The sequence below is a fragment of the Leptopilina heterotoma genome, unplaced genomic scaffold, assembly GCF_015476425.1.
Source record: "Leptopilina heterotoma isolate Lh14 unplaced genomic scaffold, ASM1547642v1 Lhet_190, whole genome shotgun sequence".
NCBI classification, from domain to species: domain Eukaryota; kingdom Metazoa; phylum Arthropoda; class Insecta; order Hymenoptera; family Figitidae; genus Leptopilina; species Leptopilina heterotoma.
The window spans coordinates 1,120,813-1,140,202 of NW_025110909.1; the positions used below are offsets into that span (position 1 = coordinate 1,120,813).

At 31.1% G+C, this 19,390-nt stretch overlaps 1 protein-coding gene across 2 annotated transcripts in view; it reads left to right on the plus strand.

The window, feature by feature from the left end:
- The first annotated feature begins 775 nt into the window (after positions 1–775).
- LOC122500698 (DNA topoisomerase 2) overlaps positions 776–19,390 on the plus strand; it is a 29,225-nt gene continuing 10,610 nt past the window's right edge. The window contains exons 1-12 of one of the 2 annotated variants that reach the window (XM_043609754.1): positions 776–1,039; positions 12,759–13,076; positions 13,149–13,392; positions 13,479–13,868; positions 13,938–14,177; positions 14,261–14,366; positions 14,823–14,975; positions 15,676–15,845; positions 15,915–16,125; positions 16,299–16,887; positions 18,592–18,823; positions 18,897–19,096. In XM_043609754.1, the coding sequence (XP_043465689.1) occupies positions 12,775–13,076; positions 13,149–13,392; positions 13,479–13,868; positions 13,938–14,177; positions 14,261–14,366; positions 14,823–14,975; positions 15,676–15,845; positions 15,915–16,125; positions 16,299–16,887; positions 18,592–18,823; positions 18,897–19,096 (2,837 nt within the window). In that variant the 5' untranslated portion in view covers positions 776–1,039; positions 12,759–12,774. The remainder of the gene's footprint in view (positions 1,040–12,758; positions 13,077–13,148; positions 13,393–13,478; positions 13,869–13,937; positions 14,178–14,260; positions 14,367–14,822; positions 14,976–15,675; positions 15,846–15,914; positions 16,126–16,298; positions 16,888–18,591; positions 18,824–18,896; positions 19,097–19,390) is intronic. The other variant, XM_043609753.1, reaches the window with a different exon arrangement.

Consider the following 19,390-nt stretch of genomic DNA (forward strand, 5'->3'; position numbering starts at 1 on the left):
CAACGGGGAAAAATGTCACTTATAATCGTCTGCTAATTGTTATTGTACAGTGCAGTTGGTATTTTTATAGGTTAGTGTTGTTTGGAAATAGTTGACAATTATCATTAATAAGATAATTATATAATATAATAAGATAATTATCTTATAATTATAATATATTATTATTTATTCAATATTAATTTTGAAAGTGCTCGGTTGGAAGTGAAAAGAGATAAATAAGTAAGTATATGTGAGAATTGTTGCGATTAATATTGTTTATATACATAACTTAATTGTTACTAAAATTCCCTCTATAATTAAGACAGAAGAATTGCAATTTTTCACTACACAGACAGCAGCAGGCATTTTCACTCACAATTTATTTTTTACATGCTTCATTGAACTAACAATCACTTTTATAAACAAAATTAGAGGTTATGTCATGTCTTATTTTGTTTTTAAATATAATGATCTTCTCCTCCGCGAGAGGCTCTTCTATCGATGTAAGTGAGCCTAGAGGAATCACTGTTATGAAGTCGGTTCTACAATGGGCACGTCGGACGTGGTCGTCTGACGTGCCGTGCTGACGTCACCCATGCTATTCAAATGGGTGACGTCAGCAAGGTACGTCAGACGTCCACGTCCGACGTGCCCATTGTAGAACCGACTTTAGGGGATATGCATGCGTCTCGTTTTTTCTACCGTTCGAGGTGTAAACTCACCGTTAGCGTGTGACCGTGCGCGCGTTTCGAACTTTTTCCCTTCATAGATGGTTTCCATATTCTATGGTATAGAGGAAGCTTCGTCAATGATTCTTGGTTTACGCGGGATGCGATTGGGGAAGTCGGCATCATTCCTATTTCTGATTAAAGTAGTTTGTTTATATCCTCACCTACATCCAAGCTCGTCAAAGATTTATTATTTACTTTAATAGATTAAGGTTCGAGTGTCTATGAATACTGTATAATTTAAAAAATGTCGTTTTGTGATGGACTGCTTACTTCTTGAATGAATTTAACGCTGGTTTTTTAAATAGAAAAGTCGAAGTGAAGCCAAGTAAGTCAAAAGTACTTTATTTATTTTTTTACTCAACTGTTGAACTATATAGTTTTAAAATTATGATTGAATTTCAATGTATTTATATAGAGGCAATTTTTTTTGCTTTTCGACCTTGAAATAAATTAATATTTTGGCAAAAGAGTGTCGGAGTTTTTGTTGAATTTAAAAATGTATCTTTGCTAACGATGTTTGACTTCTAGTTTAGTAGGTTTGTTGTAGTATAAATTTGTTTTGAAGGTTATCAATGGGAGCAAATTTCTCTTGTGATCTAACTTCAAAAGTGAAGTTTATCGGATCGGACTGAAATTTGCATAAAGTACTCACTATTGGTGAGTACTTGAACCGCTACACATATATTGCTATATTTCATAAAGAACTGCAAAGGTGGGAAAGAGGTTAAAAGCGTTTAGTCGAATGTGTCTGTGTGTATTATTTTTATATAGATTTTTCGCCTCTTTCAAATAGTTGAAAATTTATTACCCGACAATTCATCGATTTTTGACAATCCAATTTTCTAATTCTTCAATAAAAGTAAAGCTTGAAAATGGATTCCTTACACGAAATAAAAAATGTCTTTACAGTTTTTTAATAATTTTTTAAGGAAAAAGGTAATATTTTATTCCGGTTGACTTTGCTTGGTTGATGCTATCCAACTTAATGTTTACTAATCTTTTTTTACAGAATAATAAACAAACTCTTCCCTACCTTTGTAGTAATTTATGTTTAACAATATTTAGCGGTTGAACCAAAGTAACAATGTTCACCAAAAGATGTTCTGTCGAAATGCTTTTTTAATGTTTCACTTACGTACTTATTTTTATAATGTAGGTATTTTACGTCAATTTTAAGCTACTTCATTTTCTTTCATTGGCGTATTTTACCAACAAATCGCCTGGGATTAAAATGTTTTTAAACATTCATTTGTCAAGCATTTTCTTATTCTTTTCTTTTTTAAAAAAAGTAATAAAGTTGAGACCAGATTTGAGATTTTTCAACTATGCTTTTAATAGTAAGTTTTCTTTAGAATGCAAAGGTGACGTTACCCATTTTATAAACTAAATACTATTTATGGGTGATTCTTCAGAAAGATTAAATTTTAATAGATGCAAATAAAAAAAGAAAAACTTAATTCTTTTAATCTACACTCAAAAAGAAACGTTTCCACAGAATATTACGTCAAAATATTCAGTAGTTTTTGAGATGTCAAAAATTTTGAAATCGTTATTTTTCCTTTCCATCTTAACCAAAACACTTAATTCTTTTTTGAAAAAATTCATATTAAAAAACGAATAAATGGTTTATACCTATTATATGTTTATATAAAATTTTTATAAACAAAAAGGATATTAAATAATAATTGAATAATTTTTGAACGACCAAACGAAATTGAATGAGGCAAACACTAAACAAATCTTCGCTGTGGTTTCTTTAAGATTCCTAAAAAAATTTGTACAACGGAAACATCTTTATACAATATTTTGGTTCTGAAACTTCTAATGTTTACGCTAAAAGTGAAAAAAAAGAATGAAGTATTTTGGTTAAGATGGAAAATATTTTGACGTTATATTTGATGGAAACATTTCTTTTTATGTGTAGATTAAAATTCCTGAGTTTCATTGCAGTTGGTTTACTTACTCCGAAAAAACTAAATTTACCCTTGGAGTTGCACATTTAACATTTCTGTACTGTTTGATCATCCAGTATTATAACTATTAACCCTCGGAGCACACACAGTGCTACCCCCGGTCTGTCAGACGGCTATTCCCTTTTTACGGTTTTTTAGTAATTTATAATTTTCTAAAGACAACTATTGTAAATATTTTTTACTTTTCAACATAAAAAAGTAATTTCTATAATATTTTGATTCAATTTTTTTTATTTTTACATATGTTACAAGGCATCGTCCATAAATTACGTCACACGTTTTTAGCCCATTTTTGACCCCCTCCTCCCTTTGTCACACTACGTAACATCTGAAGGAACCCCCTCCCTCTAAATTACGTCACAATTCGTAAACCCCCCTTTAAAAAATTTTTCCAAAATGAATCACTGTCAATATCTAATTTTACATAAATAAAGTTACTTATATAATTAGTACATTTTTTAATATTTTAAAAACAAGAAATAGGTATATTTGATATTTTTATTTATTACAATTTTCTCATTATAATATATATAGAGTATAAAGTGTGACATAACAAAATAAAAGGTCCCCATCCCCCCTTTGTCACAATTAGTCACATTTTCATAGACCCCCTCCCCCCTAAAAAGTGTTACGTAATTTATGGACGAAGCCCAATACAAAATTTAACGAATAAAATTTTTTGAAAACGTTGTCACCTAACAGATTTTTATAAAATATGAAGCTACTGAAAAGATCAAGTTCTTATTATACTTTGAAAAAAGGTTACAAGCAAAGAAAATTTTTGTAGCGGTCTGTCAGACCGGCATAGCAGTATAAAGGCTAATATTTTACATTTGTACTCTTGAATTTGTACAATGAAATAAAAATATATTCTATACTGTAGTTTGTAAAAAAAGCATTTTTTGCAAGTTGTAGGCGACAACTGACTGGAGCATTATACTCGGGGAGAATTGGAACGTGTTATTAGAACCTAAAACCATTACTTTTAGGTCATAAGACTTCTACTTGTTACAATTTTTTAAAGAAATTTAAGTTTAAACTAATATACAGGATCACACAGACCCTGTATGTGCTCCGAGGGTTAAAAAAGATTTTTTTATTTTAAAGTTTAAAAAAACAAGCAGAGGGTATAATTTGTTGCAATTGTTTTTTTTCAAAACATAGGACGATTCCTTATCATTAAAATTTTAAAATTAATAAAAGAATATAAATTTTCTACATTTACAAAAATAAACTTTTAAAATTAGGGGCCGTACACATAATATGTCACGCGGCTAGGGGGAGGGAGGGGGTCTGAGAATTGTGACTAAGTGTGACATGGGGGAGGGGGGGTGAACTCATGTGTTACGTCACAATCTTTTAAATTCAAAGATTATAAGAAATTATATGTGACAATGTCACTTTTTCTAAATAAAACAAGTTAAAAATGCTTTAAACTATTTAATATCTATTATGTACCTATTTAACATCTATTGGTTTATTATTTATAATATAATATGATAAATAATATATTCTCTTAATTTGAATCAGTTAAAAATCTTGGTTTTAACTGACAATCAGCAGTGACTGACTTTTTGCTTCTGAATCAGTTAAAAAAATAACTGAAAAATTATCCACAAAACACCGAAACTTTTCTAAATATGTATTAAATTTGCTTGCATACTTCGAAAAATTTACTTGCAAAGTTTAGTTAAAATTGTGTAAAGATTTAAATTTTTTACTACAATAAATGTTTATCGTCAAATTTTCTTTAAAATATAGCTTGAAACATTCCTGAACATTTTAATTACATTTTCGACTATAATTTCGTGAATATTTTCAGGAAAGTTTCGCGTTAAACATTTATTGAAGTGGGATATTTAAATCTTTACACAATTTTCACTAAACTTTGCATTTAAATATTTCGAAGCTTGCGAGTAAATCTTTAATAAATTTTTAGGAAAGTTTCGGTGATATGTAGGTAGTTAAACGTGACTAAATGAATCAATCAAAAAAAATTGTATTGAAACATCAGTTATTTTTAACTAATTGTCAGAAAAAAATATTTTTAACTGATTCAATAATTTTGAGTGTAGGATATAATATATAATGTCAAATATATAAAATTCACATTAAAATTTACGTGTGTGACGTGAAGTTATAGGGGGAGGGGGGGTTCAAGGTTTGTGACGAAGTGTGACATAGGGGGAGGGAGGGGTTAAAAATGGTCAAAAATCGCGTGACGTATTATGTGTACGGCCCCTTAACAGAAATAGAAAAAGTTTATTAAAGACAGGGTGTCTAGCGTCCGAGAAAAACGGGAAAACCGGGAATTTAGTTCGACCGGGAAATTGAAAAAAATATCCGGGAATTTTTGGAAAGTTTCGCTAATTCATTAAAATCTATAAAAAAAATTTCAATTTAAGGTAGTTCTCCGGCTGCTACTCTTTTAAAAATTAATTTTCGATAGATTTTCTTCAAATTTTGAGGAAATATTTCTTCGGGTGCCCTTTAAATGTCATAAAAATTTCAAAATCTTTTGCCATGTCAAAAAACGAGATATTGTGTATCTAAAAGAAGACATAAATGCCATTGGATATTGCAAAATAATTCCGAAACAATCATTTATCCACAAATGTAAACGAAAATAATAGCAATTTCTATTATTCGAACTTTTAATTATCTGAATCAGATCCTGCCTGAATTAGTTCGGATAATTCAGTTTCCACTGTATTTAAAAAATTATGAAATTTTAATAGTATAGTCATTAATGTCTTAAAAATAAATCCGGGAATAGTTTAGTTTTAGGTCCGGGAAATCCGGGATTTTGCCGGGAATTTGAAAATCATAATTCGCTACACACCCTGAAAGATTATTTTATTCCATTTTTTAAATTAAAATTCACTTACACAAGGGTCAAATTTTCTCAAAAAAATCAAAGTTGGTCATGAGTCTATCAATTTTTGTGAAACTTGGTATAAAGGTAGTGTTTTATGACAGAAGATTTTAGGAAAAAACGACTTTTAAAAATTTTCAAAATTGTGGATTTTACCGGGCATTAAACATTAAAGCACATTTTTTTGAGCCCGGAAAAAAAGTCAAAAAAAAATTTGATTTCATTTTTTCGGGCATAAGCACCCCTTCGATTTTTTTGTAACTGTAATATTTGGATTCGTTATCTTCTCCAGAAATTTTTGCAAAAAAAAATCCCTGGAGACTTTAAAACTAACCGAAATATCGAATTTTTTGTCTCGAAGTGCACAGATATCGATCTCGCGTAAACACGCCTGAGATGTGCACCAAACGTTTTTAAGCTTGAATTTTCGCATTCTAATATGTTTTTGTTAATTTTTAGTAAAAAGGAAGGTTTAAAAATCAAGTTTTGCAATTATAAATTTGTTTTTAAACAATTTTGAATCTCAAAATGTGTATGTAATATATAAGGGGCAAATTTTCTCAAGTGTACCAATGTCAAAATTGCAACTTAAAAAATAATTAACGAATATACTTCAAAGACGTCTTATTTTACGCAGATTTTAATCACACGGAAAAAAAAAGTTCGAGGATTATTCGGGAACTTCGTTCTTAACTCTTGGATACGGCGGGTAGTACACAGATAACTAAAGGTTGCCTCGTTTAAATATGTAATTTACTAGTTCTCTACAAATTATAAGGCTGAAGTCCCATGGCAGCGTTTTGCGTTGCGTTTTGTAACTAGGCAATGAGTGTGAGAGAGATGAAGATATATGTTTGCTATATTTGCACTCATGGCCTAGTTACAAAACGCAACGCAAAACGGTGCTATGGGACTCCAGCCTAACTACACTGGAACTCCCAAGAGAGTCCGACCCAAGAGAGTCACCAGCTGTGGTCGCGGCGTTTAGAGACGTCAGGGGGGTACAGATAGGCGGGGTCAAAATCAACTAACGAAAAGCAGGAGTGTAAATTTAAAGTGTTCCTTCAAGGCCCTGGTTATTTACATATTTAAAACCTATTTTTTAAGATTTTTTGTTCGAAACTTTTTTTCATTGTTAAATAAAATTGATCAAATTGCAATGAATTGATACCAAACATTTTTTTATAATTTGATCTAAATTTTTGGTAATAGTTTGATCAAATTTGGTATTTATTTAATATTTTTGAGAAAACTGTTTACTTAATTAACGCAAATAATATATTTTATTTAAACATAAAATTTGTTTCAAAATTAAATATTAAATAGTATCATAAAATTAAAGCATAAATTTACTGCAAACCTAGGCTAGGCAGAAAAATTCTCGTCCGACATTTAACAAAATTTTGAAAAAATTGGACGAGATAAATAAATTTTTAATAGAAGAATAAGGGTCAGAATTCGTGAAATTTTCACAGAAAACAAAAAGTATTTTTTTGAAATCGAAATGTTGAAAAAACATTTCTATTTGGCCAAAAATGTGTCCACCAAAAAACAGAAAAAAAAAATTATTTTTTATAAAAGTTATTGCAAAATTAATTTTTTAGCAACTTTTTAAACAAAATTTTATTTATCTTAAATGAATGAACCGATTTAAATGAACCAAGCGGGAATATCAAGGGGATAAAATATACTTTTGTTTATAATTAGAAAATTTTTAAAAAGTTTATTTTTTAATAATTATTTAATAAATTTTTTATAAACAATTGATTTTTTTAATGTTCTACGCCTTTTAAAAATTTGAAAAAATATTAACATACACTTAAAACTATAAGAAATTAAAATCCGTTGAGAAAATTTTGGAGCGACAATTATTTTAAAAGTTATAAACAAATTATATTGAACGGAGATGCGATTTCGATGATTTTCAGAATTAAAACATTATTTTTAACTACGAAATCAACAAAACACTGTCAAATTAACATTTTTATTCAATTATATAACTATAAAAATTGATAAAAATGATCAAAAACTAAGTTCAGCGTTCATGCACAACACCGCGCCAATATAATTTGTTTATAACTTTTAAAATAATTGTCGCTCTAAAATTTTCTCAACGGATTTTGATTTCTTATAGTTTTAAGTGTATGTTAATATTTTTTTCAAATTTTTAAAAGGCGTAGATTATTAAAAAAAATTCATTTAGGAGAAATCAAATTTTGTTAAAAAGTTGCAAAAAAATTAATTTTGCAATAACTTTTATAAAAAAGAATTTTTTTCTGTTTTTTGGTGGACACATTCTTAAGGCCAAATAGAAATGTTTTTTCAACATTTCGATTTAAAAAAAATACTTTTTATTTTCTGTGAAAATTTCACGAATTCTGACCCATAATTAATTTAAATAATAATAATAAAATTCTGTTTTTACTCTCTGATCCTAAATATGTGGAATTTAACACGTTTTCTTAAAAAATATTGTTCTTCAAGTTTTAAATTATATATAAACATTATACAATTCTGCTCATATTGATAAAATTTGTTTAATTTATAATATAAAGTTGTAAAAAATATAAAAATTTATATCCATTTATATAAATAGAGTAAATGGGCCCTTTTTATGTGGACGTACAAATATTGTTTTCACACACCCTACGGCCCTTAATGTTTTCATTTTCAAAAGGTCAAGGTCACTCTCCAAGAGAGTCACATAAGACTCTGCGATGGACTCTCTTGGGAGTTCCAGTGTATTTCACCACTTCTCGGCAAACTGTTCTTGAAAAAGTCGGGAACTGTTCAAGAAAGTCGAAAAGTTAGGCGAATGCAAGAAAAAATGGATTCTGCTTCCCCCCTCCCACTTCCCCTCCTTGACACGTGCACACACACACATTTATCCTTGAAGGTCACATACAATTTTTATTTTTTATTAAGTTTCTGAAATAGAAAAAACCATATTAGAGAAAAATCGACGGCGGCTGGAACAGAACTCGCGTACCCGAGAATAGAAGTCCGGCGTCTTATCCAGCTGAGCTAAACAGGCGAGTTAAATACCTCAGCATAAAATAAATATATAAGGCACGCAAGTCTTACTGACGGTGAGTCTTGTTGAGACTGGTGCGCACAGTTTCTGCGCACCAAGATTCCTTGACGAGTTCCCGAAAATTTCAGAAACAGTTGCGGCCAGTGCCATGAACTTTACATGAGAAAGTAATGAAAAAGAGACTAATGGACTATTTATAGCTTTTTCTAATACAGTTCCCGAATTTCTTTCAAACATTCATTGATTACCATTGAATGTTCGTCGCTAGTTCAGAGCTGTTACCACGTATCCAAGACTTAGGAAATAATTCCTGAAATATCTGGGAACTTTTTTTTTCCGTGCAGCTTTCTAACCGTATTTAAGTTTTTTTGTACCTCCTTTTATTTCCGAGATATGATTGAAAAAGTGATGGCATGTTTTTTCATAGAGTCGAATGTAATCGTCCTGATACTTTTGGACGGTAGTGTATTCCCATACTCAAATAATAATTTAAAAACTTACACTTTTTTCTAATTCGTTAGGTTTTATTTTAAATGTTCATATGCGACCCGCGATCAAGAAAGGTACCTAAGAAGCAAAAAATTTTAGGTTATTTTTATAATTCTTGGAGTAAAAATCCAAAAAAGTGAATCAATTCTATTACAAATTATTGATGTTAAAGTCTTCACTACATTCAAAATATTATTAAATAAAAACTAATTTCAAATTCACATATTAAAAAAGAGCTTTTAATCAAGGTAAATTTAACATGAACATAACTCTTAATTCGTTTCCTGCTTAGATACCTTTCTTAGGAACGCGTCACATATGGAGATATCGATTAATACTAGTGATTTTCTTTCAGTGTAATGATTCATGATGCAATCCTAAACTGGTCTTCACTTGGTTACCTAATTAGAGCCAATTTAAGGTTATAACATTATAAAAAAATAAAATTTAAATAAAAAGGAAACATCTTTTCATTTTTTGAAAATATAACTATCGCATGTGTTTTAAAAGTTAACCGAAGAGGAAAATATTTAACTTTTGCGGATGTCGAACTCGGAACCGCATACATTGTAGATCCGTGGTAGACCCGTTAAAAAGCAAGGATTAGAAATAGACTAAATTTCCAGGAATATTCTATAAAACGAGGATTTTTAATATTTCTCAATAGATAAATATAAAAAATCAATAGAAACGAATTCAGTTTTTGTTTCTGAATGCTCACAGCAAGAAAAATAAATAATCAGATTTCAGATAACAGACGACAGGGAGTTATTGTTGCCCATGGGATAAAACGGCCACCATTTTCATGCGGTCGTCAGCTATCTAAAAGCGCCATTTTTGGGCATGCCCAGGTGCGAATTGTCGGTCGGCCCAACTTGGTTAGCCAATGGTCGGGCCACCCTGTGGATTGATCACGTCGGCCGACCAGTGGTTGATACAGTTGGAGCAACTGTTGGCACCAAAGTTGGGCCGTCTTTGGATGCCGAAGTTTTACCGACCGTGGCAGGAATGGTCGGCCCAACTGTGTCAGCCATTGGTCGGCCGACGTGATCAATCCACAGGATGGCCCGACCGTTGGCTAACTAAGTTGGCCTTCTATGGATGCCAAAGTTTTGCCGGCCTTAAGAACGAATGGTTGGGTTCCCTTTAATAACCATGGTCGGCCCAACTTCAGTAAAGTTAGCCGGGCCAACCATGGGCAATTACGTCATCAAACGATGACATTTATTAAAAAAAATTGTTTATTACAGGAGAACATGTCGCCAATTACCTTAAATTGTTTACACATTTATCGCATACACTCCACACTAAATACAACATTATACATATACTAGAAGTACTTAAAACAATTAATTTTTAGAATTCATCAAAAAATTCTGAATATACAATTTGAAAATTTACATTTTCACAAGTGAAAATCGCCCAGTTCTGTAGATTTGCCCATTAGTCTGAAAATATTGAGTTTAGAAAAAAGTTGTCAAAGAATTGAAATTTTATTTTCTTTCGACTTTTTGTATTTTTTACTATTTTCTACACTAAGTCACTAATCCGATAAATGTTCACCAAATTAGCAAAGTTTCTTACTATTTCGTCCAATAGTTCCAAACAACTGTACATAGTAAACTCAGAAGTATTGTGTACATAAAATTACTATAGTCGTTTCTAAATGCAGAAAGAAAGAGTGAAAGAAAAAATACGGATTTTTATCGCCGGTTTTCCGTCAATTCTTGACTAATGGAGGTAAACTGGAAGGATTTTTACATACACAGACACACACACTCACACACTTATATATTTGTTGGATAAATATTTGAAGACACACACATTCTTCTTCTTCTTCTTCTTCTTCTTAAATGACTTTAGGCTTTGCCAACTGTCAGAACAAACACTTAGAAGAATAAGAGTTAAGAATTAAAAGTTTCCATGAAATTGGTTAATGTGAAAAAAAATGGCGTCAAACGCGATTCGGTAAACTATATAAATCTATGGCGGTTGATGAACACGTGTTGGGAGGTAAAAATGTGAATTAAATGTTTATACTATTGCAAATATGAGTTTAAGTTAAAAAAAAGGCTGTTTAGAATCATTTCCTCCGAATACTTGAAGTTAGACACTTTAAAATTACAAATAAGTCAAAATTAGAGAACTCACATTGTGAGGTTAATCCTCACTTAAATTAGTGCTTGAGAACTGTACTTGGGAACGGTCAAAACCGAACTCCAAGACACACACATGTTTATTTCACTTATATGTATAGACGCGGTTTATTAATACACTAATACACAACTGCACGCACGACAACGAATTTCACTGAAAGTATACATCTTTGTTTCCTTATATATTGAATGATGAAAATTTACAGCACTTACGAGAAAGCAGTTTACTTTTAACAACTTATTATAAGACATAGTTCTTGGGACAGGAATAAATGCAAAATTTATTAATTTATAATGGTCAGTTTCTGAGATAACGAACGACCTACGTTTCACTTTATATTTAATTATTGTAGATAATATCCAAATTTATTTTACATACGCGAAACATAGTCACTGTCAATGATCGGATGGCATCGGCTCATTTACGGAGATTGACGAAGTTGTCAACCAATAGAAATGCAGGCGCCATATGATTGCACTCGCTAGCAACACTTGCTCACCAAAAATTACTACAGTGGATCGTAGGTTTTAGTGGAAAATGTTTTCATTTGTCAGATTTTGTCTAATTAAATTAGAGAAAACTATAATCAATTTTCGCTACATTTACAACTCTTACACAGAATATTAAAACTTGCTATTTCAATGTAGCAAATTTATCTATTTCTTTTGTAAATTTATCTAATTCTGTAGTACATTATGCTAAAAGTCCCCTTATTTCCGGTCACTGCAACCATTTTTAGTAATTTTTACAAATTTGGTTCTCTCCGTGTAAAGTAAAATATAAATATCGAAGAACAAATTTTTTTGATGAACAGGAACCAAAGTCAACTATTTGTTAACTTCAATCTGTTTTAACCCTTGGGCGGGCAAGCGGGGTCCATTGGACCCCGCGAGTATCTCTTTTTCAAATTTCTCCGAATCCGTATGAAAGAATGAGTTTATCCTAGAAATTCTGTTAAATAGACTAAAAATACATCCAAATACTTTTACAGTTTTCATATTCCAATTGTACATGATGCCACATGGGTGTTTAAACTTTTTACCGGCACGAACGGGCAAGCGGGGTCCAGTGGACCCCGAATTGACATAAGCATAAAAACATTGCAGTAACGTACACGGTAAAAAGTTTACTATGGGGACTACAGTACCACTTAGTGGAATAAAGTTATTACCGACAAACAAGACACTCATTTTTTAATTTATATATAAATTAAATTAAATTATTTATATATAAATTATTATAAATATAGGATTACTTATTATTAAAGTATATAAGAATTTTTTTGTCTCTAAAAAGAGAAGCAAGAATTTCGAAGAAATTTTTTAATATTAAAATGTTACGCAAATTAAAAAAGTATCACTGAATTTTAAATTCGAATAATATTTCTGTGGAATTATTTTATCTCGATAGTTTTTTTTAAAGTAATTTGAAAATTCACTGCAATATGTAAAAAATTATATTTAAGTTTCTTTGACGAATTAGTTTGTTTGAAATATCCAAATTGTTTCTGTGGATTTCAGAAAACCTTTTTGAAAAATGAGTTCAACAGTTGAAAATGGAGGCGGAGATGGGACTTCAAAGAAGAAAACCATCGAAGGTATTTACCAAAAGAAGTCACAGTTGGAGCATATTTTACTGCGTCCTGACACTTACATTGGTTCCGTTGAATTCGTTACGGAAAATATGTGGGTGTACGACAAAGAAAAAGAAATGATGGTGCAGAAGGAAATAAAGTATGTTCCTGGTCTCTATAAAATTTTTGATGAAATTCTCGTAAACGCCGCTGATAATAAGCAGCGTGATCCAAAAATGGATCAGATTAAAATAGACATTGACTCGTAAGTGTATCTAATATTATTATCTTACTCTGAATTTCTAGAATATGAATGTTAATTAAATTAAATTTTCAGCGAAAACAACACCATATCTGTGTGGAATAATGGCAAAGGTATTCCAGTTGTTGTTCACAAAGATGAAAATATGTACGTGCCAACAATGATTTTTGGCCATTTGTTGACATCTTCTAATTACGATGACGAAGAAGAAAAAGTGACAGGTGGTAGAAATGGATATGGAGCGAAATTATGTAATATTTTTAGTCATCGATTTACTGTAGAAACTGCTTGTAAAGAATATAAAAGATCACTCAAGCAGGTGATAAAAAAGTTTTCATTTTCTCTTGATACTTTACTAGGAAAATTTTTGGTGTTTTATTAATGAGAAGTAAACTTTTTTCACAGACATGGGGAAATAACATGGGAAAAGCCAGTGAGCCTAAAGTCAAAGAATTCGCTGGAGAAGATTTCACGAAGGTGACCTTTTCGCCTGATTTATCCAAGTTTAAAATGCAATCGCTGGACGATGATATCGTTTCGCTTATGTCTCGGCGAGCATTTGACGTGGCTGCCTCTTCTGGCCATAACGTGAAAGTTTATCTCAATGGCTACAAAGTCCCTGTTAAGGGATTCAAAGATTACGTAGACCTTTATGTTAAAGGCAAAGAAGATGATGCGGGCAATGCTTTAAAAATTTGCTATGAGAAATGTAATGAACGTTGGGAAGTTGCAATGACATTGTCTGATAAAGGTTTTCAACAAATGTCCTTCGTCAATAGTATCGCTACAACAAAGGTATAAAGTGAATTTAATTCAACTCTTTGTGTATATTCAGCATTTCTCAATTAACGTTCTCGATTTTAGGGTGGTCGACATGTTGATCATGTAACTGATCTAATTGTGAAACAACTGACAGAAACATTGAAGAAGAAAAATAAAGGAGGCATAGCCATAAAACCGTTCCAAATTAAAAATCACATGTGGATTTTTGTCAACTGTCTTATCAATAATCCAACTTTTGATTCGCAGACTAAAGAGAATATGACTCTTCAGGCTAAGAGTTTTGGCTCCAAATGCTCACTCAGTGAAAAATTTATAACTAGTGTAAATTATCGATTTTATCAATTCATGCTTCACTGTAACTTCATTTAAATATACATTTTATAACCATAGTTTTCATATTTCAGGTCACGAAAATAGGGATTGTTGAATCTGTCCTCTCTTGGGCAAAATTCAAAGCAGATGTTCAACTGCAAAAATTAGGTCCCAAATCGAAACAAAGGAAGCTTCAAGGTAATTTGAAAAAATTCTTTTTTGATTGTCTTATTGTTATAAAAAAAACCAGAATATTTTCATAAAATTTCGTACAATATTGTATATGTAATATAAATCAACTGGTTCATAAAAATCATAAAGTGCGTTAAACCTTCACATTTTTTGTTGCTGCGATGTAGTTTTTTGATAGTTCAGTAACGACTAAATATATCTTTTGTGTTGTGCGCACAGTACGCTAAAAGAACTAAAAATGCTTTTTTATTTTACCATATTTCTATTTTACCATCAGGTTTTGTATTTTAAGACCATATTTTTATTGTTTTTAACTTTCCACGGGAAGATATTTTCTAGAAATTTTTCGGATTAGGTGTTAAAATAAAAGCGAGACGCCTTATAGCTGTTTGGTTCGCTCTAAATACCAAACAAATTCGATAGCTCTTGGACAGAAATTATAATAATTCTAAATATTTTCAGGAATACCAAAATTGGAAGATGCTAATGACGCAGGCACTGGTAGATCTATGGATTGTACTTTAATTTTGACCGAAGGAGACTCAGCTAAAAGTATGGCTGTTGCTGGACTTTCTGCTGTTGGTCGTGACAAATTTGGTATCTTTCCATTAAAAGGTTGGTTACCTTGCATTAACTTTCTGCTCGTATTTCTTACGCTCAATAGAAAAAATCTCCCCTAAATAATGGGATTTAATATACAGGTTTACTGCACTTTTTAAAATTTTGTTATATATTTTCTTTTAATATTTCATCTGCAATTCAAATAAGCTAAATCCTAATAAATTAGCCGTTAACATAAGAAAAAAGAAATTGTTTCCATTAGGATAGGATAAAATTCAAAAATAAAAAAAATAACTTAAAATAAATGCATAGAAAATATAATTAAAGAGTAGTTTTTCCGGAAATTGGCACTTTTTTGTATATAAATTTCCAAAAATGTACACGGAGAGAAAAAAAAGTAAGCTGCTCTACCTGTCGGTAGAGCGGTTGCGTTAAATGCGAAACAGCCGTTCAACTTGAGGTTAAGCACGCTGCTTACTCTCGAGGGGAGAACGGTTCTCCTTTTTGGGAAAAGCGGGTACACTTTTTGGAAAGTAAGCGGCTCTATTTGTGTGGAGAAGAGAACCGATACTCCCCAAAAAGTATAACCGTTCGACGTTTGCGGCGCAACTGCTGCGCTTTATAAAGGGAAAACAGCGCTCTCTTGCCAAATCAAACGGCTCACTTTTTTTTCTCTCCGTGTATGTATTTTCCAAAAATTACAACTAATATTTTTTACTTTATTACTCTATATTTTTTTTTATTTAATGTTTAGGTAAAATTTTGAACGTCAGAGAAGCAACGCACAAGCAGATTCTCGAGAACGCCGAAATCAACAACTTGATTAAAATTCTTGGCTTACAGTACAAGAAAAAGTATGAGTCGAGGGATGACATGAAAACTCTTCGTTATGGAAAACTGATGATTATGACAGATCAAGATCAGGTTATTATTTATTTATGTAAAATATCTTGATCCTTTTAACATTTAAACTAAAAAGAAAAATATTTTTAGGACGGTTCCCACATTAAAGGACTTCTAATAAATTTTATTCATCATAATTGGCCATCCTTATTGAAGCTCAATTTCGTGGAGGAGTTTATAACTCCAATCGTAAAAGCAAGGAAAGGAAATGTTGTAAAATCATTTTATTCTTTGCCAGAATTTGAAATTTGGAAGAAAGAAACTGAAAATTACCACACCTACAGCATCAAATACTACAAAGGTTTTATTCTTTGATAACTATGCAGTAGAACCTCGGTTATCCGAGGCATCGAGCACTTTTTGATTATCCAAGGCACCTCTTTCCCACATTACCTCGGATAATCGAATCGAGGTTCTACTATACTTTCTTATTTTGCAGATCGTTCCAATAATGCAATGCATTTTGTTAAACAGGTTTGGGTACTTCTGATAAATCTGAAGCAAAAGAGTACTTCAACGATATGATCAAGCATCGCATCAAATTTAAGTACGAGGGAGATCAAGACGATAATAATATTATTATGGCTTTCAGTAAGAAGTGCGTAGATCTACGAAAAGATTGGTTGACAAATCACATGGAGGAAACAAAGAGAAGAAAGGAAACGGGTCTAAACGAAAGATATTTATACCAGAAGGACACACGCGCTGTATCATTCTCCGACTTTATTAATGTTGAACTGGTTTTGTTCAGCAACTACGATAATGTGAGGTCGATACCAAACATGATAGATGGATTGAAGCCTGGCCAAAGGAAAGTTATGTTTACCTGCTTTCAACGGAATGACAAGAAAGAAGTGAAAGTTGCTCAATTAGGTGCATCTGTTGCTGAAAGATCAGCTTATCATCATGGTGAAGCATCGCTAATGGCGACCATTATAAACTTGGCTCAAGACTTTGTTGGCACTAACAACATTAACCTGCTGCAACCTCGAGGTCAATTCGGCACGAGGCTCGTAGGTGGAAAAGATGCAGCCAGTCCGAGATATATTTTCACCAAGCTCAGGTAAAGTCTACATTTTTCGTATTCAATTTCAAAGACTTAACAAAAGTTAAGAATCTATCCACACTGTACGCTAAATAATAGAGATCAATGAAAAAGTATTGCAAGAATATTGTTCAACTGTTAAATAACAACAACAGTTTTCTTGTAATTTGTCAATTTTTAATTATGTTTATATTTATATAAACTCCCACTTTACATGCAAAAAACGCAACTTTGCTCAGAGTTTTATTTATCGAAAGTTTTAATTGTCGAGTGAAAGGCAGAATAATTCAAATTAACAAGAGTTTTATTTATCAAGTGAAAATAATCTGATAATAATCTAATAATCTAATAATTCTGAAAGGCAGAATAATTCAAATTAACAAGAGTTTTATTTATCAAGTGAAAATCATAAAAAATTCTAAGTAACAGGAGTTGATCAAAACTTAATAAATAAATTATTACAAAACCGTTATTTTGCATCTTGCACAAAAAACTGTTATTTTTTTTTTTGTTTTAATGCACTCCAATGTTATCTCAATATTTCTTGTAAATTTAAAGAAAAAATTAAGAAAGTGACAATTTAATTTAATAATTTCACCTTCTTGTAATTAGAATTGATAGAAACGTCAAAATTAGGTTCTTTGACGGACCTACTTTAAAAACATATATTTTTTATTTTAACATTTAAACTGCTATGCCGGTCTGACAGACCGCTACAAAAATTTTCTTTGCTTTTAACTTTTTTTCAAAGTATAATAAGAACTTGAGCTTTTCAGTAGCTTCATATTTTATGAAAATCTGTTAGTTGACAACTTTTTCAAAAATTTTTTTTTAAAATCGTTAAATTTTGTATTGTAACATATGTAAAAATAAAAAAAATTGAATCAAAATAATATAAAAATGACTTTTTTATGTTAAAAAGTAAAAAATATTTACAATAGTTGTCTTTAGAAAATTATAAATTACTAAAAAACCGTAAAAAAGGGAATAGCGGTCTGACAAACCGGGGGTAGCACTGAGCGTGATTTTTCAGCACGTAGCAGTTTAAAGGTTAATTTTTCACTAGTTTAATTATTAAAAAATAAAATCAAGTTTTTCAAAAATTAGGTCACAATTACTTTATTCGAAATATAATGGTCTGACCGTCTAATTGTAAGTAATCGAGACCCTATCCGGAGTGCGAAATTCGCTGAGTTTGAGGTTATGTTTACAAAAGCGAAAGCGGACATTCACCTACAGAAAACTGAAATGTCTCAAAAAAACTCGGAATGAGTGACGAATGAGGCGCATGTATATTTTTGAAATGACACTTGTCCGAACTGTTATTTTTATGAAACATCAATTAATCGAACAGTATTTTCACTTTTTTAAATTGTCATTTTTATGATTTTTTACTTTAACGAAAAGTCATTTATGCGAATTCTCATTTTTGACAACCATTATTGTTGCAAAAGTGACAATTCGTAGCAATAAGGATTCGTAAAAATGATATTTCGCAAAAGTGACTTGGCTTAGGACAAGGGCAATTCGCAACAATGGTGATTCGTAAGATTCGCTATCAGTAATAACCACACTGCCGCGTTTGTACTTTCGGCATACTTGTGTTAGAAAAAATATGTGCAACTCGGGAGGAAAACTTAACTAATACAGAATACGAATATGCAACGCTTTCTCCGCTCAGTTCTTCTAGTAATAAATATTAAATGTTCTATTCCCTTTCAGTCCTTTGGCCCGTTTCATCTTTCATAAAGATGACGATGCACTTCTCAGATACGAGTATGACGATAATAGAAAAATTGAACCTGTCTATTATGTACCTATTCTACCAATGATACTCGTTAATGGTGCTGATGGTATTGGGACAGGTTGGATGACTAAAATTCCTAACTATAATCCACGTGAAATTATTAATAATCTGCGCAGAATGATGAATGGTGATGAACCAATGCCAATGGTAATTATTTTTCTTTCATAGTAACTATTAAATTTTAAATATATATGTTCACTTTATTTCACTTTGTTAATAGAATCCTTACTATAAAAACTATCTTGGAAGTATTGAGTCCTGCGGTGAATTCCGATACGTAATTAGTGGTTGCGTCTCGATTATTGGACCAGATAAAATTGAAATAACCGAATTACCTATTGGAATGTGGACACAAGTGTACAAGGAAACCGTCTTGGAACCTATGCTACATGGTTCTGAAAAGTCACCACCAGTTATTACGTAAGTTTCTTAAGTTTTTCCTTATTTATTATTAAAAAGGTTATAACAAGAAATGGTTTAAAAAATGAAAACGTTGAGGGGACAGTTTGGTAATTACTCGAATAAAAGGTTTTTTAATCCTTCGCGGCATACATTTTTGATTCCGATGAAATTTAAAGACATAACGTATTTTTTAAAATCTGTCGGATTCAGTTTATACTTGGTACTTAGGGATTTTATTAAAACTCTACATATTTATATTCTGTTATGAAATTTTCATTAATTAATTAAATCACTCTTTAATTATGAGTTATA